General features: G+C 49.2%; 1 protein-coding gene and 1 long non-coding RNA gene across 3 annotated transcripts; one reads left to right on the top strand and one right to left on the bottom strand.

Moving 5' to 3' along the window:
- Positions 1 to 227: 227 nt before the first annotated feature.
- On the top strand, positions 228 to 27,915 carry MKS1 (MKS transition zone complex subunit 1). 2 transcript variants are annotated; one of them, XM_039508092.1, is made up of 18 exons: positions 228 to 387; positions 706 to 824; positions 2,548 to 2,612; positions 6,061 to 6,216; positions 6,845 to 6,942; positions 7,261 to 7,389; positions 7,720 to 7,824; positions 8,248 to 8,356; positions 11,845 to 11,901; positions 13,767 to 13,809; positions 14,844 to 14,906; positions 16,695 to 16,765; positions 17,133 to 17,202; positions 17,501 to 17,608; positions 18,296 to 18,429; positions 19,221 to 19,303; positions 19,382 to 19,479; positions 26,599 to 27,915. In XM_039508092.1, the coding sequence occupies exons 1-18, from the start codon at positions 308 to 310 to the stop codon at positions 26,694 to 26,696; spliced, it is 1,686 nt and encodes a 561-aa protein (XP_039364026.1). In that variant the 5' UTR covers positions 228 to 307; the 3' UTR covers positions 26,697 to 27,915. The 2 variants fall into 2 exon arrangements, with proteins under 2 accessions (XP_039364026.1, XP_039364027.1); XM_039508093.1 differs by lacking the exon at positions 14,844 to 14,906.
- On the bottom strand, positions 19,217 to 21,085 carry LOC120387397. The gene is made up of 3 exons (XR_005590149.1): positions 20,763 to 21,085; positions 20,226 to 20,373; positions 19,217 to 19,537 (listed from the first exon to the last, which is right to left on the bottom strand). It is a non-coding gene; the product is annotated as an uncharacterized LOC120387397 (long non-coding RNA).

The raw sequence follows: 27,915 nt of genomic DNA, 5'->3' as shown, positions 1-27,915 counted from the left end.
GCCTCAGTTTCCCGAGCAGTGAGATGATGGGGATGTGGCTGCTCCTTTATCAGCGCCTGGCTAGGGGCAGGGGCAGGGGCGGAACTGGCCCGGCCCAGCCCTTCGCACAGGACTAGCGCCACAGCTCTGCCCGCAGCGAGGGCCCCGCCCTGGCCAGCTGGGAAACAGACCCCGCGCGTTCCCGGCCGCGGGCGGGCTGCGCATGCTCATTGGAGAGCATGCGGGCAAGCCCCGCCCCCGCCCATCTCCATGGTGACTCGGCCGCGCTTTACGGCGGGACACGCAGGAGCGGCTCGCGGTCGGGCCCATGGAGGAGCCGGGCTGGAGCACGGACGCCGGCGGGGCGGTGTATCGCTCCCGGGACCCCGTGCGGAACCTGCGCATCCGGTCAGGGCCCGGCCGGGGGGGCCTGACCCTCAGCCCCGCCGAGGAGATGGGCGGGGGGTGTTGGGAGCCCGGCCCCGCCCCCGCCCCCGCGGGTTGGTGTCCCTGAGGTGGGGCCCAAGCAGGCGGCCCCTGTCCGCCGCCCGCCACCCCCCGCCGGCAGCCCTGGCCAGACGGCCCCTGTCTACCCCCGGGCAGCGCCCCGGGCTCCTCTCCCCTGGGGCAGGCGGCCCTGCGCGCCCCACTCCCTGCCAGCGCGAGCTGCCCCCTCCGCTCCCGTGGCCAGCCGGGTGACTCCTGCCTCCTCCTCTCCCCTGCCAGGGTTCACCTCCAGCGGGTCACTTCCACCAGCCTCCTCCTGCAGCAGCTCCAGCAGCCCGCCGGCCAGCAGGGGAAGGAGCTCATCAGCTTGGCCACCTTCAGTTCCCACCCAGCTGCAAGTAGGTGGCTCGTGGCCAATGTCTGCTCCGAGGGGACCCCCCCCCCCCCCACGTGCAAGGCCTCACAACGGCTGTCTCTGGTTTCTGCCACTGGGTAGGAGCCCTGGAAGTCAGAGGCTAAAGATGGGGTTGCATCCCTGATCATCTTGGCTAATAGCCACTGATAGATCAATTCATGGAGGATAAGTCTAATTCTTTTTAGAACTCCATTATAATTTTGGCCTTCACAACATCCCCGGGCAACAAGTTCCACACACTGAGTGTGTGTTGTGTGTGTTTGTTTTAAACCTGCTGCCTATTAGGTTAATTAGGTGACCCCCTGGTTCTTGTGATATGTGAAAGTGGATAAGGAAAAGTTATTTACTTATTCCCATAATACAAGAACTAGGGGTCACCAAATGAAATTAATAGGACTGGATAAATTCATGGTGGCTAAGTCCATAAATGGCTATTAGCCAGGATGGGTAAGAATGGTGTCCCTAGCCTCTGTAGGATGGAGATGGATGGCAGGAGAGAGATCACTTGATCATTGCCTGTTAGGTTCACTCCTCAGGGGCACCTGGCATTGATGGACCTTTGGTCTTACCCGGTACGGCCTTTCTTATGTTCTTATGTTCTTATGATGGAGTAAGTAACACTTCCTTATTCATTTTCACCTCACCATTTTATAGACCTCTGTCATATTTCCCCTTAGTCGATTCTTTTCCAAGCTGAAAAATCCTAGTCTTCTAAATTTCTTGTCATATGGAAGCTGTTCCATACCCCTAATCATTTTTGTTGCCCGTCTCTATACCTTTTCCACTTCTAGTATATCTTTTTGAGATGGGGGCAACCAGAACTGCATACAGAATTCAAGATGTGGGTGTACCATGAATTTATATAGGGGCACGATGATATTTTCGGTCTTATCCCTTTCTTAATGGTTCCTAACATTGTTAGCTTTTTTGATTGCTAGTGCTCATTGAGTGGATGTGAAGTGAACCCCCCTGGCTGGTTTCTACTTCTCAACCCAGAGACCTGTAGAAAGCAAAGCATAAATGAGGAAAAATAATTTCCTTGGAATAACTAAGTTGGGGGTTCCTAAACACTTCAAGAGCATGAACCATGGGGACACTTCCCCTATCATCCACTGTCAACCAGCTTTCTACCCACCCCTATCTGCTATCTCTTAACATCCCTGTTGCAGCTACAGCAATTGCTTACCTGGAAAAATATTAGGCCAGGACTTGTAAAGACTTGCATTTGTAGCTTCTTTAATGCATCTGGCAAAGAGGAGAAGGAGCCAGTAACTACTTAGTTCTCAGTGGCCTATAGCTTGAGAACTGATGATCTAAGCTAGTGTTTGTAACACAGCTAAAGAAAGACTCTGACCTGTCTGTGTCACTTCTACTCTCTCCTTTCAGATATAGTCCACTCAATCATTCCCCAATCCTGGGATGGGTTGGTGGTGTAATATTTCTGCCCCCTACTGATGCCATTGATGTTAATGGTTGCACCATCCCTCTCAAAGGCCTGCAGGAAGCTGAGTGTCAAGCTTCTTGTTCATTAGGTGCAGGTGACTTGGGAATCCCACATCTAGCAGTACAGCTAGCTTCTGGATTGCAGGTCCTGCCGTTGAAACAGAAGAGAGGATGCTGGGAGGACTGTTGTGCTGCACAGTGCTCTTTGCTGGGGGGAAGAGGCACAGGTGTGAAGAAGTGACCAGCACCCTCTTGTCTTTCAGGTGGCAATTGTCCTGATGATGAAGAAGAGGCAGTAATTGGCTGGCAAGAAAAACTCTTCAGCCAGGTGAGTAAGTCGAAGGCTGCCTTGAGTGGCAAATAATACTCAGAATTTTACAGCTGCGTAGTATAGTACCCTATTGGCACTAGTGCAAGGGGCCCTGGCTTCATCTCCAGGTCCCAAAGAGGAATGAAGGGCCTGTTCCAGTTAGATATGGCACTCACTGCTGCAATTCAAGAGGGGTCTGTGTTCTCTAACCTCTCATGTGGCCACTGCAACCTCAAAACATGAGGAGGAGATGGAGCATGTTTCTGATCTAGAATTATCCCAGCTGGTTCCCTGTGCCATCTTGTCCATGTCTGTAAGGGATGAGTGGAGGGTACATGTAAAAGCTGTGGCAGTGACTCTGAACCAAGAGAGAGAAACAGCACTATGGTTACTGTCTGTCCTGGATCTAGCTCCGGGAATAGCAATCTATGGCCCCATAGTTACAACCACAGCAATCTTAAATCCTAATCCTACAAACAAACAGTTATGCATGTGAGTAGCTGTACACACTTGAGTGGTCCACTGGTGTGTAACAAACAATGAGCTGTGTCCTTTGGTAGTCATATGTATAAGTATTTGCAGATTTAGGGCTTAAGTCTTGTTTAAAAAAAAAAAAAAAGAACCTACAAACTAATTGCTCAAATATCACATTAAAAGCATCAAACATGATCACTCTGGCATGTTGGGGGAGGGATAACTCAGTAGTTTGAGCATTGGTCTGCTAAACCCAGTGTTGTGAGTTCAGTCTTTGAGGGGACCACTTAGGAATCTGGGGCAAAAATCTGTCCGGGGATTGTCCAACCCCCTGCTCAAAGTAGGGCCTAGATGATCTCCTGAAGTCCCTTCCAACCCTGATATTCTATGATTCTATGTATTATTTACAGAGCAATTTAGAGGCAAAATAGATTTTTTTTTTGAAGAAGCAAAACAATAAAAATGTAGTTTGATTTCCATGAAAACATGTCAATGTGTACAGAAAATCTTTAGTGTTTCCTTGCAATTAGTACACCACCCTCATTTTACATATTTAGCTGCAGTGAATTCCCTTGAATGTTAACCAAATGCTGTGTAGCTCTTACATTCCATGCTGATCTCATCCTGTTTGGTGCTGTGTTTTATTAAAAGGGCTCTGTAGCAGAGCACCGGCTCCTCAACTCTGCCTGCCCTAGGTACCCTGCTTGCTCTCCCAGGCAGCTTGGTCCTCTCTGCTCCCTAGTTGGAGCAAGAATCTCTCTCCCACTCTCTCAGCCTGCCCTTTTATGAGGGTCAGCTGTGCCCTAAATTGATTACCCAAGCAGCCTCTCTTGGCTGCTTTTAACCCCATTTCTGACTGGACTAAGGTGACCACCCCACTACAGACTCCAACTTAATCTTTACTCTCCAACTGTAGGATGTCCCCAGTGTAATACTATAGAGATTTTATGCACTCTATCTGATTTCAGAGCGTAAAGCACCAAACCCACCTAAGGGACAATCCCGCAAACACATATGAGCAGCTTTACTCGAGCAAGTAGTCCCACTGATGTCAATGGGATGCCTTGCATGAGTCAGGTTACTCATATATCTGCAGTATCAGGCCTCAAGTACTCCCAATACAATATTTGAAAGGACACCCCCCCCCCCAAACAAACAAACAAAACCATGGGCATATAACTAGGAGCGACAGGATGAAACCATGACAGGGAAAATGGAGGCTAAATGCAGAGCATCACTACCTGGCAGGGAGGTGTGTCACACTGTGGAATCACACCCCAGGGGAGTGGGGGATGCTGTGTCCTTTGGTACACACTAAAAATGAAACCAGACCAAGCCCAGGAGGGAGTGGACATGTAATAGGGAGTTAAAGGGGACTGAGGGAACTGGGGTTATTTAGTCTCCAGAAGAGAAGAGTGAGAGGGGATTTGATAGCAGCCTTCAACTACCTGAAGGGGATGGAGCTTGGCTGTTCTCAGTGGTGGCAGATGACAGAACAAGGAGTAATGGTCTCAAGTTGCAGTGGGGGAGGTCTAGGTTGGAGATTAGGAAACACTATTTCACTAGGAGGGTGGTGAAGCACTGGAATGGGTTACCTAGGGAGGTGGTGGAATCTCCTTCCTTGGAGGTTTTTAAGGTGAGGCTTGACAAAGCCCTGGCTGGGATGATTTAGTTGGGGATTGGTCCTCCGTTGAGCAGGGGATTGGACTAGACCTCCTGAGGTCTCTTCCAACCCTGATATTCTAAAGGTCAAGACTGTGAGCTAGAGATACTAAGTGGGTTTTGTTCCTATTTCTGTCACCGATTGTGTGTGACCCCAGGCACACACTATTTAATGTCTTTATCAGTGATGTGGAAGAAAACAAAATTATCACTGCAAAGTTTGCAGATAACTCCCCCAATTTGGGTGTCATAAATAGTAAAGAGGACTGCTTGGTAAGCTGGGCACAAACAAACAATATATGTTTTAATGCAGCTAAACATAAATGTATACATCTAGAGAACAAAGAATGTAGTCTATACTTGCAGGATAGGGAACTCTAGCCAGGAAGCAATGACTCTGAAAAAGATTTGGGGGTGGAGGTAGATAATCAGCTGAACTTAAGCTCCCGGTGCAATGTTTTGGCCAACAGGGATAATGAGATCCTTGGACGCATAAAGAGGAATCTCGAGTAGGAGTAGAGAAGTTCTTCTATCTCTGTATTTGACACTGGTGCGACTGCTACTGGAGTACTGTGTCCATTGCTGGTGTCCACAATTCAGGAAGAATGTTAGTAAATTGGAGAGGGATCAGAGAAGAGCCACAAAAAATTATTAGAAAACATTCCTTATAGTGATAGATCAAGGAGCTCAATTTATTTTGTCTAACAAAGAGAAAGCTAAGAACAGACAATAATGGGCTCTTCACTCTAGCAGAGAGGGGTATAACATGATCCAATGGCTGGAAGTTGAACCTAGACAAATTCAGACTGGACATAAGGTGTTCATATTTAACAGTGAGAGTCATTAACCACTGGAACAATTCACCAAGGGTTGTGGTGGATTCTCCATCGCTGACAATTTTAAAATTGGATGTTTTTCTAAAAGCTCTGCTCTAGGCATTATTGTGAGGCAGGTCTCTGGCCTGTGTTACATAGGAGGTCAGACTAGATGGTCCCTTCTGGTCTTGGAATCTAGGAATCTATTAAAGTCATGTCAGCCCCTGAGGGATGGACTAGGTATGCTCTAGTTCAAACAGGAATTATTTGGAGAAGATCTCTGGCCTGTGTTGTGCCGGAGGTCAGGTCAGGTGATCCCAGTGGGCCCTTCTGGTCTTGGGATCTATGAATCTCTGACTAGGTTGGAAATAAGGCTGGAGGGTATGATTTTTAAAAGGAACTTAGCTCCCTGAGGATCCTTTAAGAATCCCAGCCTAAAGGCCCTTCCTATCTCTGATCTCTGTGATATGTTTTATGCCAAAGCAGCCCTTATGCTTTCTCTGTGCTGGTCTCAGTTTGAGGTGGATCTGTACCAACATGAGTCAGCCTGTCAGACCCCCTTGGACAGGCAGTACTACCAGGAAATCCTGAAGCTGGAGAAGTCAGGAGGCCGGAAGAATTACCGCATCTTCACCTACACAGACCATGACCGATTCACCAACCTGGAGGAGGTATCTGCCCTTAGTTGTGCCTAAGCTGCTGCTGTCTGTGCAATTGTAGCTCTCCACATGGTCAGGTCTGCAATCTTTAGGAAAGAGGGATGTATTCAGCAGGTGGTGGGCACAAGAAACTGAAGCTGAGTACCCTGAGAGGCCAGCTCCAGGGCAGCAGAATATATTTTCATGCAAGACACCTCCAGCCACTGCCCCAACTCCAGGCTGAGTTCTGGGCCTTTCAGAAAGGTGCATGTTGAAAGTCTGGAGGGAGCTGTCAAGAGTCCAAACTCCACTGTTTGTTCCCTGTTATAATGGCAGCTGCCATAACATGTAGAGTCTCAAATGTGCCCTGTTCAGAGAATGGAGGATGGATCAGTAGCATTTTGAAGGCTAAGCTCAGGAACTGGGCTCTCCCCTAAGAGGCTTTCCCACATTCACTTTGACTTTGGATCATCTGAGACGGGTGCGTGTTATGCATGTGTGGCTGTGCACACATGTATGTGCCTGTTCCAGGACTGAAGTCAGGTCTGCCTGCAGCCAGGAAGGAAAAATCGCTTGTGGTGTGAATGCTCCTGCCTTTCCAAGGGGAAGGAGAGGCTCTGTCTATAACTGTAATAGTTCCACTCCCTGCCCTCTCTTCCAGCGCTGTCAGAAAGTGACTAGCTCAGAGCAGGAGGTGCCATCCTTCCTGGCAGAGAGGATGGCCAATTTAAGGAGAAGAAGACAGGACCGCAGACCAACGTGAGTGCAAAGAAGAGCTCAGAGCTCACTTCAGCCCTGTCTCAGAACTCACTAATGCAAGATTGCCAGCACTGGTGCCTGGGGGGTTTGAGTACCCCAGCCCAGGGAAGCTGGCGGTGTGGATTCCAGCACGGGTGCCCCCAAGGATCTGGCTTCTGGGGCCTGGGATTGTGGCTCCTTGTTCTGGCGCCCCAGCATGTGGATCCCACCATGCATGTTATTGTCTGTGTTGGGGCTGTATTGCACTGGTGCTGTGGGGTTTTGTACCTGGCAGCTTTGTAGACCATGGATAATACTGTTCTGTGGCTTCCTTGGCAGGGCAGGAAGTGTTCTGAAGTCCCGCATCATCACCTGGAAGCCCTCAGAAGAATTTATTAAGAATAACCACGTCATCAACACCCCTGTTCAGACCATGTATATCATGGGAGACTTGGGACCATATGGGACGTAAGTAAAGACTCGGAGTAACCTGGTCTCCTAGATGGGAAACCCCTGCTCTCCCCCTCCCTTATGAAACCACATTCCCCTGGCACCAGTCCTAGGAGAGAAATTCCAAGATCATCAGCAATTCCAGCTGCTGTTGCGTCCAATCCCTTATTTCAGTGGGAAATGTTGTACTTGTTCCCCCACCCCAACCTTCTTACTCTGATCAGTGGGGGTATGGTTGGGTTTGTTTCCCCTCGCCCACATGCACAGGCAGGGCCGTAAGTCCACTGGCAGCTGGTGCGCATGGACTCTGTTCAGACTGGGTGTCTGTTTTATGGTCTCTCCCCTCAGGCTTGGCCACAGGGAGTATGAACAAGTTCTTTGCACAGTCAAGGTGGATGGCAATGGGGTGATCACAGTGAAACCTGATTTCACGAGCACTAAAGGTGCTTACAGGTGAGCAAAGCAGTGTGGGGCTAGTGCTGCAGGTGGGATTGGTGCAGAGGGGCTAAAATCACTTTTCCCAGGGTTACCTTGTATACTGTGGAGTGGGGGACCCTGCAGCCTAGCACCTAGAATGGGAAGCATGGGCTCCAGAACTCAGGCAGGATCATAGCATGCTCCTCTCTTATACATCATGGGATCTGCTGAGCCTCTTGAGCAGGCAGTCACCTCCATGGGCATGTAGGAAATGTAGGAGCAGGGACATCCTGGGGGTTACCTTAATGATCCCTTGCTGCTGGGCAAACCCCCAGGAGTGTGAATGGTGGGACATGGCTGCCCCTGGGGCCGCCACCTCAGCCTTAGGGGTGGTATAGCTGCTGTGGGCACTGCCTGTCCTGTTCTGAATCTTGCCCATGGTGCTCTGGGGATGTGCAGGATTGAGCTGGATGGTGAGAAGCGGGAGCTGTGGAGGTACACCGTTGAGAATGCCTCAGCCCAGGTGCAACGAGAGGAGGAGGAGCGGGAGCAACGCATGTTCAGAGATGTAAGGATCAGCTTTGACTAAGGCCCTTGGGGACTCAGTTCAAGAGACTGATCCCATCACAACTGTTTCTGAAGTGGAGAGACCTTCCCAGAAAACGCCCTGCCACTAACTCCCTCCTATTTAAATGGAGGCAGCTCCAGATCAAGCCCCTCACTGACTAACTGTGCTGACAGTGACACTGATAGCCGGTCTCTCAGGTAGCCAGATCTTAAGCTAGGCTAAATCCAGCACCGAGTTCCACTGAGATGCCTACTGAAGGCCACGAAGCATAGCTCTCATGTGCTCTGACACAGCTTGATAAGCAGGCAGGCGCATTTTGCACTAGCTTCATTTTCTGAATGGTTTTGCTGTGGAGCCCATTGCCTCAGGCCAGTCTGGATGGGAGTAAGGCCTGGACAGTAGTAGACTCCTGTATCTGGAAGGAAAGGATGTTTTTCTAGCAGAGCACAGATGGGGAAAACCCTCTCAGGACTGCTGCTGTCTTGGGGTCCAGTAGTAACTCAGGAGCTAAGAAAACACCCAGGTTGCAAACTAGAGTTACAAATGGTAGACATGTTCCTGCACTCTAGGCAGCTGATGCAACCTTTGCCAGCTCTTCCTGCTGCTTTCCTCAACCTCTTGTCCAGCTAAATTTGTCCTCTTCCGCCAACCAATCTCATATAAGTGTTGGGTCATTCTTTCCATTTGCAGAGTTTTTGTGCTCCTTGCATGTGTGTGTAGATGTTTAAGTGCATAAATGTTTTATTTGAACTCTTATTCTTAATTTTGAGTTTCAGATTAACTTCCCCCTCTGGATTATCATGTAAATATTAAGAACAAGAATGGCCATACTGGGTCAGACCAATTGTCCTTCTAGCCCAGTATCCTGTCTTCTGACAGTGGCCAGTGCCAGATGCTTCAGAGGAAATGAACAGAACAGGGCAGTGTTGAATGATCCATCCCCTATTGTCCAGTCCCAGCTTCTGGGAGATTTAGGAACACGTGGAGCCAGGTGTTGCATCCCTGATCATCTTGGCTAATAGCCATTGATGAACCTGTCCACCAGGAACTTATCTTGAACATTTTTGAACCCAGTTATACTTTTGGCCTTAACTCATCCACTGGCAATGAGTGCTACAGGTTGACTGTGTGTTGTGTGAAGAAGTACTTCCTTCAGTTTATTTTAAACCTCACTACTAATTCATTGAGTGACCCCTGGTTCTTGTGTTATGTGAAGGGGTAAATAACACTTAGAATCATAGAATATTAGGGTTGGAAGAGACCTCACGAGGTCATCTAGTCCAGTCCCCTGCTTTGAGTAGGACCAACACCAACTAAATCATCCCAGCCAAGGCTTTGTCAAGCCGGGCCTTAAAAACCTCTGAGGATGGAGAGTTCACCACCTCCCTAAGTAAACAATTCCAGTGCTTCACTACCCTCCTAGTGAAATAGTGTTTCCCAATATCTAACCTAGATCTCCCCCACTGCAACTTGAGACCATTGCTTCTTGTTCTGTCATCTGCCACCACTGAGAACAGCGTAGCTCCATCCTCTATATAACCCCCCCTTCAGGAAGTTGAAGGCTGCTATCAAATCCCCCCTCCCCCCCCTTCTGCAGACTAAATAATCACTGTTCCCTCAGCTTCTCCTCGTAAGTCATGTGCCCCAGCCCCCTAAACATTTTCATTGCCCTCCACTGGACTCTCTCCAATTTCTCCACATCCCTTCTGTAGTGGGGGGACCAAAACTGGATGCAATACTCCAGATGTGGCCTCAGTCACCAGTGCCAAATAGAGGGGAATAATCACTTCCCTCGATCTGCTGGCAATGCTCCTACTAATACAGCCCAATATGCCGTTGGCCTTCTTGGCAACAAGGGCGCACTGCTGACTCATATCCAGCTTCTCATCCAATGTAATCCCCAGGTCTTTTTCTGCAGAACTGCTGTTTAGCCAGTCAGTCCCAAGCCTGTAGCAGTGCATGGGATTCTTTCTTCCTAAGCGCAGGACTCTGCACTTATTCTTGGTGAACCTCATCAGATTTCTTTTGGCCCAATCCTCTAATTTGTCTAGGTCACTCTGAATCCTATCCCTACCTTCCAGTGTATCTACCTCTTCCCCCCCCCCCCCCACAGTTTAGTGTCATCTGCGAACTTGCTGAGGGTGAAATTAATCCCATCATCCAGATAATTAACAAAGATGTTGAACAAAACCGGACCCAGGACCAACCCCATGGGCACTCCGCTTGATACTGGCTGCCAACTAGACATCGAGCCATTGATCACTACCTGTTGAGCCCGACAATCTAGTCAGGTTTCTACCCACCTTATAGTCCATTCATCCAATCCATACTTTTTTAACTTGCTGGCAAGAATACTGTGGGTGACCGTATCAAAACACTTCCTTATTCTCTTTCTCCACACTACTCTTGATTTTATAGGCGTCTGTCATATTCCCCCCTTAGTTGTCTCTTTTCCAAGCTGAACAGTCCCAATCTTTTAAATTTCTCCACGTATGGAAGCTGTTCCATACCCCTTGTCACACTGTCTGGAGACTTGTGACCATGCGTGCCTACCTCAGGGCAAACTGTCAAAAGCAGGTAGTATGTTTCACCAACTCAGTACAAAATGTGCATTCCCAAAATACCACAGTAGTGTTATAATGGAGTCACAGACAGTCCCCATAGACCCTCCAGTCTATCTTGCCACCCAGGCAAGCTGGACTATGTGATAGATGGTCACTTACACAAAAAAAATCACAAATATTCCAGTCCCATGAGACCACTCACTCACCCACATCGATTGGCATCCTACACTAAAAACAATGGTTAGCCAATTCTTTAGTAAACTAACTTAAGAGTTATCGAGAGATTAAAGCAGGTAAAAATTTATGTACGTGTGAGTCATAGTCTCTGTTTCCAAATGGTAGCAGAGATGTAGTAATCTGCCAGTTTCCCAAAAGTCTGAGCACAAAACTCCCCTGTTTGCTGCTCCTGGTCGCTTGCTCCTTTCCCTTTTCCTCACCTAATTGGTAGCCTGCCTGATAATCAGCCTTGTTGTTTGAGCACAGGGGTTGGTGCTGCTAACATAGACTGTAATTCAAGAGGCATGTCTCACTGCAGGAGGGATTCCAATATGCCAAGAATCTGAAATGTCTTTCCACGCCATCAGCACTTGAATTAGATGACCTATTGTCAGGCACGAGAAAGCGGAGAAGTTCACGCATCCAGCCCATCTCTAGCTGACTTCCCAGGTCCCTAAAAACACCGGATTGTTGTAGGTTTCTTCACCCTGTCACGTGTTCCCACATGGGATGCACCCAGCCGAGGATCTCTCTCACCTTTATAGACACTTCTGCAGCACTGGCACTGGTTTTCTTTATCTGCATCCTGGGTGTCTCGAGCCGTGTTCCCCATACATCTCCTAGTTTGGGGCTGTTCTCTGTAACATGTTTGGAAGTTGAAATGACTGCTTCATGATGGACTTTTTCTAATCCACTCTTTTTCTTTAGTTGTACAGTCGGCACAAGGAATATCTCAACGGCCTTGTTGGCTCAGACTTTGAGATGGTGAGTAACAGATGCGGTAAGAATACGAATTCATCAGTGATCTGAGGCCAGAATTGTTAATAAATTGCCTTTGGAGAATGGTGACTCTAAGTCTCCTGGGGCAGTCTTGGCCCTGGTCTACCCTACAGAGTTAGGTCGATGTAAGGCAGCTTACATTGATCTAATTATGTCAGTGTCCACACTACAGCCTTGCTCTCACTGATGTAAGTGCCCTATAGTACACTGACATCATAACTCCACCTCCATGAGAGGCGTAGGGCTTTTGTTGGTGTCATTAGGGAAACATAATGTCTGTATAGACCAGGGGTCGGCAACTTTTCAGAAGTGCTGTGCCGAATCTTCATTTATTCACTCTAATTTAAGGTTTCACATGCCAGTCATACATTTTAACGTTTTTAGAAGGTCTCTTTCTATAAGTCTATAATATATAACTAAACTATTGTTGTACGTAAAGTAAATAAGGTTTTTCAAATGTTTAAGAAGCTTCATTTAAAATTAAATTAAAATGCAGAGCCCCCTGGACTGGTGAGTGCCACTGAAAATCAGCTCGCGTGCCACCTTCGGCACCCGTGCCATAGGTTGCCTACCCCTGGTATAGACACTGCGAGTTACATTGGCTGTTGGCTGTCATTTTTGTGTCATGCTGGAGCCGTGAAATTGACAAGAAAGCTGGGCTCACTACCACTTGCCTTTAGTGTGAAGAAGCCTTATCTGGGCTCCAACTATAGCCCGGACCTCTCCCAGCCTCCAGGCTCCACTCTCCCAGTTGGGCTGCTGCTCAGGCTCCCTGCTCGGAGCCGGGCTGCCTTTGGGTCTCGGCTCCCTGGTTGCCGCTGTACTGAGGCTCCCCACTGGGAGGATGGCAGGCACTTGGTCTCCAGGCGGGGAGCGTGGAGCCAAGAGCCCAGGCATCTGGCAGCCAGGCTCCCGGTGGGGAGCACAGAGCAAGAGTCCAGACAGCCAGGAGCAGGGAATCCAGAGCAGGTGAGGGGCAGCTGGGCTCCCAGGGGGGAGCAGGGAGCTGAGAGTGGCGGGAGGGGACAGCTGGCAAGGAGCTGGGAGCCCGGTGGGCAGCTGGGCTCCCAGTGGGAAGCTGAGAGCCCAGGTTCTCAGCCCCCCACACTGCCCCTGTTAGGTCAGACAGAAGTGCTCCTGGTGAGGACGTGCACCACCAACAGAGGGAAGGTAGTGTGGACATGAACCACCACGTTAATTACTGCTGTGGTTGTAAGTTGACTTAACATAGGTTGATTTACATTTCTAGTGTGGACATGCCATTGGTTACAGTGATGGCTAAAGAGGCACAGACGTTGTATCTGAATTTTCTCCTGATCTTAGCATGGCATCCAAAAATCTCATGTTTGTTGCTCAGATTTTTGGAATCTCTTCTGCTTGGTCTCAGCCCCAGGGAGGTGGCAAGTGTTTGAGCTGAGCGGGAACCAAGTGTTTTCTCTGTTTCAACAAAACTTCTAACGCTTTTTTTACAGGCAGGCTTGAGTGGAAGGGACAAGAGCCAGGATTTCCTGAGTGCTAGTGACTGGGACCAGCTTGAGATGCTGTAACGGGCCTGGTTTTAGAGAGGGTTGAACTTTCTAAGGAATGTTGAGGTGGGCACTCAGATTGGCTAGTCACTTTTGGAAATCTTGGCTAGATCCTGTGGGAAGCCAGGACACTCCCCCCAGGGAGTCTTGTCGTCTTATGACCAGCAGAGAGAATTCCCTGACTGGGGCTTTTAGTGTAAATGACTATGAAGTGTCCTGCAGTGATGCTCTGGCTTAGGGCAGGGCTTTTTAGGGAAGTGAGCGCACAGTGATCAATCAGCTATTGCTGAGCTGCTTCTTACCATTCTGTTCTCTCTGTCTCAGACTCTCCCTGGTGCACTTCGGCTGTTTGTGAATGGAGAGATAGGTGAGTGCCTGTTATAGACTCTCACTCTGATAAGGGGGCAGCCTGCTGCCATGTAAGGCTCTGCACTCAGTAGAGACCCGGGGACTGAGGTCTACAGTTCAGTCTAGGTCAGAAGTGCTTTGTCCACTGGGAAGGATGTGAGCTGATTCCCTGCCAGTGACCCACATCTCTGCTGACTAATCCCAGGAGAAGTGTTTGCACATTGGAGGGTGCCTTTAGCCATCCCAGGCAGACATATAGGTGTGCGACGGCAGTAATGGAGACCATGGCAAAGAACAGAACTTAGCATAGAACCTCCAAGACTAGTATGCTGCTGGTGGGGAGAGGTGTTGCAGTCAACACCTCTCCCCACCAGGATTTGATAGCTGCTCTCAACTTCCTGAAAGGGGGTTCCAAAGAGGATGGATCTAGACCAGCGGTTATTATTGTAATATATAATGAAATAATTATACAACTGACCATAATACCCTGCCATTCTCTGCCCCCCCCCGCCCCTCTGTGTAGGGGTCGTTTCGCGCCCGGTCCTTCTAACAGGCGCGGACGGTACGTCCTCATGGTTGGGGACCCCTGATCTAGACTGTTCTCAGTGGTAGAAGATGACAGAACAAGGAGTAATGGTCTCAAGTTGCAGTGGGGGAGGTTTAGGTTGGATATTAGGAAAAACTTTTTCACTAGGTGGTGAAGCACTGGAATGGGTTACTTGAAGAGGTGGTGGAATCTCCTTCCTTAAAGGTTTTTAAGGTCAGGCTTGACAAAGCCTTGGCTGGGATGATTTAGTTGGGGATTGGTCCTGCTTTGAGCAGGGGATTGGACTAGATGACCTCCTGAGGTCCCTTCTAACCCTGATAGTCTGTTTCACACAAGGAAGCCCCCTTTGAGAAGACCCTGGCTTGTCCCCACCATCTGCAGTAATCTTTCCTTACTGGGACCTTTGGGAACCCTCTATAGGACTGTCCCAGCCTGTGCAAATGGGGGATTCCAGAGGGATTGGGCTGTGGTTAGGGGACCCCATTGTCATTGTCTTGTCTTCTCAGTTTCAGCCCAGGGCTACGGGTATGACCATCTCTATGTTCATTTCTTCCTGGAGCTGCCCAGCCGTGAGTAGCCGTGGTCTGGTTCCTGAGCCAGTGTCCCTGCCACACTGCAGAATTACGAACTCTACCCTGCTATAGGGTCCACCAGATCAGTCCTTCCCAAAAGCAAGCATAGCAGCAAGCAAGCAATTTGTTGGCCACCATCTTGGCTGGCACCAGAGATTGAACCAGACACTTTCAGAGCATGAGTCTCTATGGCTTGAGCCAAGCTTGATGCATCTGGAAGTACCTAGGGTTGTGAGGCAGCTCACTACCACCTGGCTTTAGTGTGAAGAAGCGTTATCTGTGCCTGTTGGGGGGGACAGTTTACCAACACAAGCAGTTTCCTCCAGGTCTGCCAGTCTTGCTCTCTCTCTCTCCAGGTTAGCAACCCCCAACTCCACCAAGCATTCCCTTGCAAGAATCCTGCTCACTCTCAGGATTCACAGATCTGCTGCTCCCAAAGAAGCAATGCACACTAGCATGGCAGTTTCCCTTCAGTTCACTGCTCTGTTTAACACACAGCACTTCAATATGGGTATAGTGAAAACAAGTAAAAGTTTATTTAACAAAGCGTAGAGATTTAAGTGATAGCAAGTAGAAATATTAGAAACAAATGGTTACAAGTAAAATAAAATCATAACACACATTCTGGAACCTAGACTTACTTAACTAGGTACTGTTATGTCTTAGAGTTGCTCATCAGCATTTTTCAACCAGGCAGGCTGTGATTCCATTTTCTTGAAACAAGTCACACTCTCAGCTTGCCTCCTCAGTGAAGGATACCATGTGTCTCTCTGCACTGTCCTGATGTACCAGACTATTTCTTTCATCTTAATTGTAAGCAGGACACCCTGCTGCTGTGTGTTCCGCCTGTAGGTTGTGATCTCTTGACGTAGCAGTTGGCTCTGTGTACAAATAGACTTATGCTGTTAGATGCACAATGAACAACCAGGGAGATAAGTGTGTACTACCCCCTGCCTGATCAGAACTGGTTTATCACCTTGTAGTGACCTGCTTAACTTGCATATCTTAAAGCACAGTTTTCAGCATAGACACATAGCTTTTTAAATAACAGCCTTACAAACATTTTGCAGTGATTATGATGATTATCATGGGCTACAGGTTCTCAGTGAAGACCTTACATGCCTCCTTTTAGCTAGCTATTATACAGATGTTAAACCCAGGTGAACCCTTTAAAACCCCATGCACCCCTTATGCTCTTGGCCAGTCAGCACCACGGTGTCCCTGGGGCACAAGGATGTGTAACATCCACTGATCAGTGGATTACCCTTACTCTTCCCTTTGCAGTGTTGTGGTCCTTCAGGCTCCCCAAGGCCCCTCCTGAGCACACTGTAGAGAGCAGAACTTGACGCCTCTTCCCCATCAGCACTGGGCCCCACTTGGATCTCGCTGCCTGGTGGTGTCCAATTTCCATGTGCTGCACTAACACTGAGCCATCAGTCCTACTTTCCTGAGGCTGAGAGAGGAGGCCACTGGCCCTAGGGTCACTGTGGGTTGGAGTCGTGTTTGCAGGATGCTCTCAGCTTTGTGCTGCATCACTCTGCAGCCTGCACAGCAGGCTTCGATCAGTGTTAGTGGGTTAGTTTGTCTGCCCCTGTTTTTAAACCCTTGGCTTTCCCAATTCACGGGCTCTCCCAGGAGACGCAGCTAGAAAGGCGAGAGGGCAGCGAAGTGCCTAAGGGGAGCTCAGTGAGAGAGGACTAACACTCTTGGCTGCTCCAGGACAGCCCACCCAGCTTTTCTTACAGCACTAGTCGTTCACCTCACAGCCTCCTCTTCTTCTGCCAGATTGGTCGAGCCCAGCATTCCAGCAGCTCTCTGGGGTGACGCAGACCTGTGCCACCAAGACCCTGGGCAGGGTAAGGGGCAAAATAGGGCACTTTTTGGTGGTGTGGTTTTGAAGGCTGATGGGGCTTGTGAGGAGCTCTGTGTGCCCACTTTGGCTCCGTATGGTGAGTGTTACAGTGGGAGGTGTTATGGGGGTTTCTCATACAGCTCAGTGGGATAGAGGTCTCAGACCTGGCATTATATTGTGGATTCTCCAGGGTTGGGAGCACATTGAATGCCCTCTGTGTGACTGATCTTGGCCAGGGGTCACTCCCCAGCAGGATCCTCACCCCACACAGCTGGTTCTCTCAAGCCCTTGCCATGTGCCGCATGATGCTGGTGACCCTGCCCAGGGTCTGATCTCTGCCCTCTCATCTCATTCTTGTTCCTCTTTCCCAGGACAATGTGGCATACTTCTCCTACCCCTTTACTCTGGAGATGTTTTTCACCCAAGAGGATGAGTCAGAAGGTGAGTCCCTTGCTGCCTGGGCCTTGTTTGCCAGAATCTGCTAGGGACATTACACCATAGGCACTGCACAGCCACAGCCCTGCACCTAGGTTCTCCCTCACCCAGGGAGGAGCAAAGGAGCAAAATTCTGTATCTGGCAAACATTCTCCCCATGCCACATGGACCTGGGGCATCTGGCGAATTAGTTGCTTCCCACACCAGGGAATATGAAGGGATGGGACATTCCTGCTAACGAGGTCCTGAGTGGCCAGCAGAGCTCTCGTTGGCTCATTTATGACATTGCTCTCCCTCCTTTTAGGCTCTCTCCCACTGTGGCCTGTGATCTATTTTGAGGTTCTCTCGCTGGATTATTGGCAGAGGTATCGGGTTGAAGGTTATGGCTCTGTGGTGCTGCCAGCAGCTCCAGGTAAAACCTCTCCAGGTGGCCAGCTCCTCTTTGGCCTGGGACTCAGCTGATCATCAGGCACTGGGAAAGGATTTCCCCCACTACGCAGTGAGGGGGCACAGTGGGCCTTCTATGAAACAGTGAGAAGGAGTCAGGTGGGCGTGTCCCATGCTGTGCTGCTGCTGGGGAGCAAGAGGCAGTGGTGACCTTTGTTTTGTCTGACCGTTCCCTTGGTAACGTCAGGCAGCCAGCCCTGATAAAATACTTCTGTTACCCCCCCCCGCCCCCATACAAGGGGAGTTACCCTTCCCTACCCTACCGGGGGCTGTTTGTCACAAGCTCTGAGGCCTATGGGCAGAAGGCCCTACAGAAACACAGGGCAGTCCCCTCATGTTGAACAGGGAAATGTAACTGTTCTACTCAGGAAAATGCAAAGCTTGGCTTGATCTGAGGGGCCTGTGTTAAGTGCATATGGTATCTCCATTGTTAGCTGTGTGTGCATGGGGGGCAAGGGTAGGCCCTGTCACATGCAGTATCTCCATTGTTAGTTGCACGAGAGCAGGGTGGGGAGGTCTGTCTCACATCCATTCCAGCCCGTTTGTGGGGGGAGGGAATTGGTGGACAGTTGTCCTTCCTACCTTCCTCCCCTGTGAGTCTCAATGGGTTTGTGGACATACCTCTCTAACTGGCCTCGTCCTCCTGGAACAGGGTTCCACACCCTGACAGCCCCGACCTGGCGACCCACTGAGCTAGGGACGGTCTCTGAGCTGAGGAGGTTTTTCATTGGTGGGTCCCCTGAACTGGAGGACATGACCTACGTCAGGGTGCCAGGAATCTTCAAGGTGAGTTCAGCCTCGGGGCTTGTGCCGCTTGCTCTGAGTCAGATTCTGCTCCTCTCACAGGAAACTCTTGGGGTGACTTGGGCCAGATTCCAGCCTGCTGCCCAGTGGGCATCGCCAGAACCATCATGAGAACTAGCCTCTTTGTTGGCTGTCTGAACAGGATCAAATGGGCTATGGAGACTGAACCATGCCCTGGGTGCATTACCATGGGGTGTCTGTAGGAGGCTTGCACTGCCCTGGCACGTTCTGGGCTTGCTCTCTGCAGAGTGGCTGTTGATCCAGCATCTTTCCTTTCCCTAGCACTAAACTCCCTTGCATGTGTAGAAAAGCAGGTGCAATTCCCCTTGAGAAATGGAGCTGTGCTGTAGCTGAGCTTGCTCCCTGGAGATGGGACTCATTGTGGGGTGAGGCAGGCAGGCTGCCCATGTGCTCTGGAGACTTACAGCAGTTTGTGGGGGAACAAACAAGGTGGGCTCAGTAGGAGGCTGGATTCAGGACAGCCCCCAAAGAGCAGTGAGTGAAGCCTTCCACCCCCACTGCATGGTCAGTCCCCTAACAAGCCCTAAGCAGTGAGCCCTGCCCCAGCATGGCCTGGAGCTCTGTGTGCCCTTCTCAGCACCACTCGGGGGTGCCTGACCTCAGTGCTTGTGACCTGCTGCTGGGAAAGGAGACTCCATGCACCCACCCTGTCACTTACCCCTCTTGCAGGGGCCATGCTCACTCTCCCTGCAGGTCAGCCTGGCACTGCTGACTGCAGACAAGGGCTGCTCTGACTTGTGCTTTCCCCACAGGGAGAGTGCCTGAGCCGCTTTGGTTTCCGCACAGAGACAACAGGGAGCGTCACGTTCCGGCTCCATTGCCTGCAGCAGTCCAGGTAAGTGCTGCCTCACCTCCAGCTTGTGTGCCAGCGGCTCCTGCCCAGCCCTGACCTGATGTTTTTGCTTCTGTGCAGAGCCTTCCTGGAGTCCAGTGCCCTGAGGAAGCACATGCAGAGTGTGCTGGACCGGCTCGGGGGCTTCAGCCAGCAGAACTCCCTCTACAGCGTCCTGGGTGAGGCTCTTTCCTGTCAGTCTCAGCCATGTGGAGAACCCCTGGCTCAGCTTGCTCCCTGCATAAGGAGTGGAGAAGCTGTCATTCCCCAAGAGCCCCTCTGACACCCCACCGCACGCATCTTCCCTCCTCCCTGCAGACTCCTTGTACCTGACTCCAGCAGGGCAGAGGTTAAACCATGAGAGAGAGAGTTGCTGGAAATGGCAAAGAAATGTCAAGCAAGTGGCAGGATGGAGTTTCTGTCTGGGCTAGCAAAGCTAGTGAATTGTCTATCCAGGGCCCACCAGCACCTGGGACCCAGCATGACTAGCTGCTTTGACACCTGCTCCCTGATGAAGTCGGAGCAGATAGAACCCCCAGTGCTGAGAGTGGCTGTTCAAGTGTCCTCTATATTCCCAATCTTGGAACTTCCGCCGAGGGTGCAGCAAGACAGTAAGTAGCACTTTCTGATAGCAGTGCCCATTAGGGCGCCCATGTGCCCCCCCCACCCGCTCAAGCATGCTCTGAGAGTATGGGTATAAAAGGGGAGTGACAATCATTGCCACCTCAGTTCTCCTCCATCCAACTACAGCAGCAAAAGGACGTGAACCTCTTTGGGTCTCCTAGGTTCATAGACTGTTAGTGCTCGTAATTATATAGTTTATCTAAGCTAATGGTGTTAGTTTTTATCATTAGTAGTTTGAGTAAATTATATTACAGTTTAGGTTAGTTAGATAAAATCTTTATATATTTTCAATATGGTGGACCTTAGCATGAAGAAACATGGGTTCAAACGCTGCGTGTCTTGCCAGTGGTCTTCCTGGCATCTGATGCACACGTTCATTGTGTAAAATGCTGAGGGAAGAATCATTCCCCAACATGTTGTGCTACTTGTGGCTCATTCACACTTTGGGCCTGCAAAGAGAAACAAAATAGACTTCAGGCTCTTCTATTACAAAGAGGCCTTGTCAACCTCTTGGATCTGATTGTTCTAAAGGATCCGAAAATAAGGCTAGGAGACTGGAATCAGCACTGAATACATCTGGATCTAAGAAAATGGCAACAACAAAGTTTTTGGCCTTGATGTTGAGGTTCAGTTCCAGGCTGACTGTTACTGGACCCCAGTCCTCAGACCTGGCTCCAAAACTTCTAAGACCTCCCTTGGGACCGCTACCAGACAGACCACCAAAGTATTCAGATGACTTACAAGAACCTACTATTTCAGTCCCCAGGAAAAGAAAGAATAAATTTAAGCATGTGTCAGGTAGGTCTTCAGACCATTCACACATGGATCTGAGACCTACCAATGTTAGATCTCTGGATTGTTCCAGTGACTCAAACCTGAAAAGACCATCGGATTCAAGCACGGCAGCTCAACAGTGTACGATCAGAGTCACAGCACAGAATCACTCAGACCTGTATCTTCTCTCAGATCCAGCTATATTCATAGAATAATAGAGTTAGAAGGGACCTTGTGACCAGTCCTCTGCCCGCCCCTCTTCCTAGGGCGCGGTTGCCCCAATAAAGCTCAGAGAGGCTTCTAGTTATGCAGCACCTGTGGCTTTTATTTACACAATGTTCTCCCACCACCAGTATTATGCTATGTACAGAGCTTGTAGGCCTGATAATCTCCTCACCTAAACAGAGTCTGCCCTCAGCCTGGAGACTGACCTTCCCCTGGCCATTCCCCCTTCTTCTGGCTGCCAGCCAGCCAGCCTTTATAGCCCTTGAACCATCAGGCCCACAGGTGCAGCCAGTTCTACAGGCCAGGCACCAGGCTTCTCCCCAGCCCCAATCTATTTCCCCTGATTGGGGCTGGCTGAGCAGGGGCTCATTAGGTGCCTTTGCACCAGCACCCTGCTACAGACCGCAACAGTCCTTCCTGAACAGTTTATACCCATCCATAGCAGTGCTCCAGTCATGTGAACTGCCCCACCAAGTTTCTGTTATTCCAATAACAAGTTTGTTGTTCCAATAACAAGGGCAAGTGCAGAGTCCTGCACTTAGGAAGGAAGAATCCCATGCACTGCTACAGACTGGGGACCAATTGGCTAAGCAGCAGTTCTGCAGAAAAGGACTTGGGGATTACAGTGGATGAGAAGCTGGATATGAGTCAGCAGTGTGCCCTTGTTGCCAAGAAGGCCAACGGCATATTAGATTGTATTAGTAGGAGCATTGCCAGCAGATTGAGGGAAGTGATTATTCCCCTCTATTTGACACTGGTGAGGCCACACCTGGAGTATTCTGTCCAGTTTTGGTTCCCCCACTACAAAAGGGGGATGTGGACAAATTGGAGAGAGTCCAGTGGAGGGCAATGAAAATGATTAGGGGGCTGGGGCACATGACTTACAAGGAGAGGCTGAGGGAACTGGCATTATTTAGTCTGAAGAAGAGAAGAGTGAGGGGGGATTTGAAGGGATGTGAAGGGTAACAAGAAGGGTTTCTACAGGTATGTTAGCAACAAGAAGGTCAGGGAAAGTGTGGGACCCTTACTGAATGAGGGAGGCAACATAGTGACAGATGATGTGGAAAAAGCTGAAGTACTCAATGCTTTTTTATTTTTTTTATTTTTTTGCCTCAGTCTCCACAGACAAGGTCAGCTCCCAGACTGCTGCACTGGTTAACACAGTATGCGAAGGAGGTGAGCAGCCTGCAGTAGTGAAAGAACAGGTTAAGGACTATTTAGAAAAGTTGGACATGCATAAGTCAATGGGTCCAGATCTAATGCATCCAAGGGTGCGGAGGGAGTTGGCTGATGAGATTGAAGAGCCATTGGCCATTATCTTTGAAAATTTGTGGTGATCGGGGGAGGTCCCAGATGATTGGAAAAAGGCAAACATAGTGCCCATATTTTAAAAAAGGGAAGAAAGAGGCCTCACTTCAGTCCCTGGCAAAATCATGGAGCCAGGTCCTCAAGGAATCCATTTTGAAGCACTTGGAGGAGAGGAAGGTGACCAGGAACAGTCAACATGGATTCACCAAGGGCAAGTCATGCCTGATCAACCTGATTGCCTTCTATGATGAGATAACTGGCTCGGAGGATGTGATGTATCTTGACTTTAGCAAAGCTTTTGATACGGTCTCCCATAGTATTCTTGCCAGCAAGTTAAAGTATGTGTGACGGCTTGGATCACAGAAAACCCCTGTAAGTTGCCAAATGATGTGCCAAGACTACTTCTGCCCCTGCTTTCCTGCCCTAGGAGCTTAGGACTTCAGTGCCCTACCTGGTTTGAGCCAGACCCATTAGCCTGCTGCAAGGTCTGAACCATGTCCCCTAACAGCTGCAGACTTAACTGGAAGCAGCTTACAGACGTGTTCCTGTCTTTAACACTCAGATGCCCAACTCCCAGTGGGGTCCAAACCCCAAATAAATCCATTTTATACAGGGTAAACTCATAAATTGTTCGCCCTCTATAACACTGATAGAGAGATGCACAGCTGTTCCCCCCCCCCACCAAAGTATTAATACCTACTGTGGGTTAATAAGTAAAAGTGATTTTATTAAATACGGAAAGTAGGATTTAAGTGCTTCCAAGTAGTAACAGACAGAACAAAGTGAATTACCAAGCAAAATAAAATAGAACACACACATCTATGTCTAATCAAACTGAATACAGATAAAAACCTCCCCAGTTCCAGTAAGCTTCCTTTTACAGACTAATCTCCTCCTAGTCTGGGTCCAGCAGTCACTCACATTCCCAATAATTGTTGCCCTTTGTTCCAGTTTCTTTCAGGTACTGTATCTTTGGGGATGGGGGAGGCTCTCTCTTTAGCCAGCTGAAGACCCTATGGAGGGGTCTCCCAGGGGTTTAAATAGACTCTCTTGTGGGTGGAGACCCTCTCCTCTCTCCTATGCAAAGTCCGTCCAGCTCCAGGATGGAGTTCTGGAGTCAACTGGACAAGTCACATCTCCATGCATGACTCACAGTTTTTACAGGCAGAAGCCATTGCCCCATGGTATCTTGAATGTCTCCAGGTAGACTTCTTACGTGGATTGGACCATTCCAAGATGCATTGTTCCTTAAGTGCTTCTTGATTGGGCACTTAACTTTGCAAATTCCTTTCTCCAGGAACTGTCCAAATGCTCTACTAAGGTTATTTAGAAATCAAGCCAGTACACGGCCAGTATTCATAACTTTGAATACAAAAATGGTACATGCATACAAATAGGATTAATAGATTCAGTAGATCATAACCTTTACAGAGATATGTCACGTGGCATATGTAGCATAGAACATATTCCAGTTATGTCATATATATCTCCTCCTGAGCTTACTGCCAGAGACTTGGACACTGTCCATGGTGGAGGCAGTACATGTAAAATCCCTGTTTGTCTTTGGTCACACACCTTTTCAGTACCTTTAAACCATATGATGTCACTCCAAAGGATCCTAGCCAGTTTTGGGGTTCCTGGTCCCCAGATGCCTGAAAACAGGTTGGGGTGTAGTATTGTTAACAGAATGCAGACAGCAATATCTGTTAAAATGGCAGTGTCTTGGCATTTAGCCACCAATGCCATGAGGTGGTGTGCCTCAGTTTCCCCTTCTACACAGCAGCAGGGGCCTGTTATGCTTTTGCTGCTGTGCTAAGCTTTCAGTCTGTTTACAGATATAGGCTGAAAAGTAACATGCTTGTGGGGCTGTCTTGTCACCATCCCTAGCATGTACAACAGTTTCTTCCAGAAATCAGGTATGTCCCACATCTTTAAAGGGTTTACTACTAGCATGAATTCCTTTGTTTTATCCCATAGATGAATTAGCAAAAGACACAAGGTTAACAGCAAATCTACGGTGGACAGGCTTTGTTCACTCAGTTTGGCTTGTTTAGTGTCTTGCATTGGATGAATGGACTATAAGGTGGATAGAAAGCTGGCTAGATTGTCTGGCTCAACGGGTAGTGATCAACGGCTTGATGTCTAGTTGGTAACCGGTATCAAGAGGAGTGCCCCAGAGGTTGGTCCTGGACCAGTTTTGTTCAACGTCTTTATTAATGATCTGGATCATGAGATTAATTGCACCCTCAGCAAATTTGCAGCTGTGTAGATATGCTGGAGGGTAGGGATAGGGTCCAGAGTGACCTAAACAAATTGGAGGATTGGGCCAAAAGAAATCTGATGAGGTTCAACAAGGACAAGTGCAGAGTCCTGCACTTAGGAAGAAAGAATCCCATAATCCACTACAGGCTGGGGACCGACTGGTTAAGAAGCAGTTGTGCAGAAAAGGACTTGGGGATTACATTGGACAAGAAGCTGGATATGAATCAGCAGTGTGCCCTTGTTGCCAAGAAGGCCAACGGCATATTGGGCTTTATTAGTAGGAGCATTGCCAGCAGATCGAGGGATGTGATTATTCCCCTCTATTTGGTACTGGTGAGGCCACATCTGCAGTATTGCATCCAGTTTTGGGCCCCCCTCTACAGAAATGATGTGGACAAACTGGAGACAGTCCAGCAGAGGGCAACGAAAATGATTAGGAGGCTGGGGCACATGACTTACGAGGAGAGGCTGAGAGAACTGGGGTTATTTAGTCTGCAGAAGAGAAGAGTGAGGGGGGATTTAATAGCAGCCTTCAACTACCTGAAGGGGAGTTCCAAAGAGGATGGAGCTAGGCTGTTCTCAGTGGTGGCAGATGACAGAACAAGAAGCAATGGTCTAAGTTGCAGTGGGGGAGGTTTAGGTTGGATGTTAGGAAACACTATTTCACTAGGAGGGTGGTGAAGCACTGGAATGGGTTCCCTAGGGAGGTGGTGGAATCTCCATCCTTAGAGGTTTTTAAGGCCCGTCCTGACAAAGCCTTGGCTGGGATGATTTAGTTGGTGTTGGTCCTGCTTTGAGCAGGGAATTGGACTAGATGACCTCCTGAGGTCTCTTCCAACCCTAATATTCTATGAGTCTAACCCCTGCCAAGATTCAGGATTGTTGTGTCTACACCATCCAAGACAGATGGCTGTCCATATTGCATTGCTCTCCCAAGAAGTAACTGAAATGGGACATTGAGTGAGGAGGATCCTCAGCAAGCAGGATCTCCAGCGAATAAGACCCAGTGAGTTTACTGAGAAAGAATTAATCACCTCTTTATGTATCTCAGATCCCTACCTCAGTTGTATCATCTGCTGCTTCAGGATCAGATCTGCATAGAATTAAAAGCTTTAGGTCCTCTTCCAGTTTGTTTGTTTCATATAAAATAAACTGCAAGAGTAAGGCCATTTCATCCCAGACCCTATCTAGATGGGTTAGCCAGTGTATTGAACAGTGTTGTAGAGGGTCTGTCTCCTAGGCCTGATCCACTTAGTTCATTCTTCTAGAGCTGTGGCTGCAACTACGGCATTTGCCTAACATATTCCTCTTACTGAAATATGCAAAGCTGCTACATGGAAGACTGACAACACATTATGCATTGAATTTGGCTCCCAGGTCTGATGCTCATTAGAGTGGTGCTTCAGTCTCTGTTTAATGAAGACTCCACATCCCTCCTTCAAATCTACTGTACTGCTTACCAAACTATCCCAAGAGTGGGAATATGCAGAGGACACTCAAAGAAGAAAGGAAGGTTACTTACTTGAAACCAGAGTTGTTCTAGATGGATTCTGCATATTCACATTCCCCACTACTGTGGAGTCCAAATTTCAGTATCTTGGTATTCTGATTCAGCAGTGGAAGGAACTGAGGTGGCAACGGGCGCTATGCCCTTTTATACCTATTTTCCTCAGAGTGCACCCTAACAGGCACTGCTACCGGAAGGTTCTACCTTCATGCTGCACTGGTCCGCACAAGTTCCAAGAATGTGAATGTCAAATCCACCTCAAAGGACACCAGTCACAAGTAAGTAGTTGGCATTTATATTGTGCAGGCTGGCTGTGGGGTGCTGCAGTGTAGAGTCATGGTTGGAGGGGAAGGAATTTCAAGAGAGCAGGCAGGGTCTCATGCTTCGTGGATGGGAGTGTTTGTCATAGCCAGCGAGAGAGAGAGCGCAACCATGTTAGCCAGACAGGCCCTTCATGGATGGGAGAGTTTGTTATAGCCAGCCAGAGAGAGCGCAACCGTGTTAGCCAGACAGGCCCCCATCCCGCCCCTCCCCTGACAGACTGCATTAGCAGGAGTGTCAGTGGGTCCTGAGGCTATGCTTGGATGCTCTGTTGCAGAGGCATTCCAGAGGGCGCGGCGCCGGATGCAGGAAGCACGTGAGAGCCTCCCTCAGGACCTGATCAGCACCTCTGCCTCCACCGTGCAGCAGCCATGAGCATTGTGCTCCCAGCGGCTCCACTGGCACTGGGCCTGGCTGGGCACAGCAGCCTCTCTTCTAAAAGCACCTTGTGCAGCAAGAGTTTCAGCTCCAGCCCCTTTAGGCTTTGCAAGTGCCTCCCACTGCAGTTGTCAGCATCTCTAGAATGCCCAGCCCCCATACTCTCCTCTTGCATCCCTACTGGCCCCAGTAAAGGGGCATCTTCCCTTTGAGGTGATGTCTGCCTCAGGATCCCATCTGGTGCTCCAAACTGGAGCCAGAGCCACTTCCCATCAAAAAGCTGGGTGTGCCCAGCACTGCCTGGTCCCTGCATGACAGGGTAACAAGTTGCTAGGCTGACCCTGGTGCTGATGTCCAAGCACTGGTTTAGAGCACTCCATACATGGCTGGTCCAAGGTAAAGCTCTGGATTTCACTTGCTCACTGAGGGGTTCAGAGAGCCTCCCAAAGCCTGGGAGAGGCACTCAGGTCCTGGCTCTGGTAGCACCCTGTTTCCTCTGGGTAGTGCCTAAGAGAAGTTTCATCTATCACCAAAGATAGACACAAGCAATCCCCTCCCATTCCTTTCCAGCAATTCCCAGGCTTTGGTACCAGCAATCCCCTCCTTCCAGACCCATAAGGTGGAAAGCTGGAGGCCCCTGTCCATGAGTGCTGGGGTTACAGTAGGAGCACAGATGCCCAGCCAAGGTGAGAGCATGCATGCAGAATGCTGACGGGCAGTGGCATCCCTGCACTGTCAGAATCATGTCACACACCTGCTGCACATGTGCAGTGGGGGCTGTGCAAGAGAAATGGATGTTTGATCAAATTGCCAGGAGTTAATTCTAGCCCACATGGCACTTCTCTTTACCAGCAGCACTCATTGCTGGCCACAGCTAGAGATTTGTTGCCGAAGTCTAAAAGCCATAGACAATCGTTCCATCACCCCTGCTGGGCAGGCTGTAAAACCATCTGAGACTGGATGTAGGAGCACTTGTTATTTCTATAGTGATTGAGCAAGCAGCAAATCTCTGGGCTATATTAGTAACTGACCTGATAAGTTCTCTTTCCTACTGTGAGAATGGGGATGATGTTGGAGATCACGGGATGGTGCCATTGTAGAAGTTCCGCTTAACTGAATGAGTAAGCAGGTAGGTCCTTGAGAAATGCTAGTTGTTGGCAGCGATACAGTTCTTTGTAAAAACCAGGTCTACTGCTACTAAAATTGATTCTGTCCA

Source organism: Mauremys reevesii, linkage group 20, assembly GCF_016161935.1.
Source record: "Mauremys reevesii isolate NIE-2019 linkage group 20, ASM1616193v1, whole genome shotgun sequence".
Taxonomy (NCBI): domain Eukaryota; kingdom Metazoa; phylum Chordata; order Testudines; family Geoemydidae; genus Mauremys; species Mauremys reevesii.
This window is presented reverse-complemented; position numbering and strand designations above follow the sequence as displayed.

Excerpts from the sequence above, each read along its gene's own strand:
- MKS1 (XM_039508092.1), top strand. The coding sequence starts at position 308 with ATGGAGGAGCCGGGCTGGAGCACGGACGCCGGCGGGGCGGTGTATCGC. Across the intron at positions 17,609-18,295 it reads GGTGCTGCCAGCAGCTCCAG|GGTTCCACACCCTGACAGCC; the intron begins GTAAAACCTCTC and ends CTCCTGGAACAG. Across the intron at positions 18,430-19,220 it reads GGGTGCCAGGAATCTTCAAG|GGAGAGTGCCTGAGCCGCTT; the intron begins GTGAGTTCAGCC and ends CTTTCCCCACAG.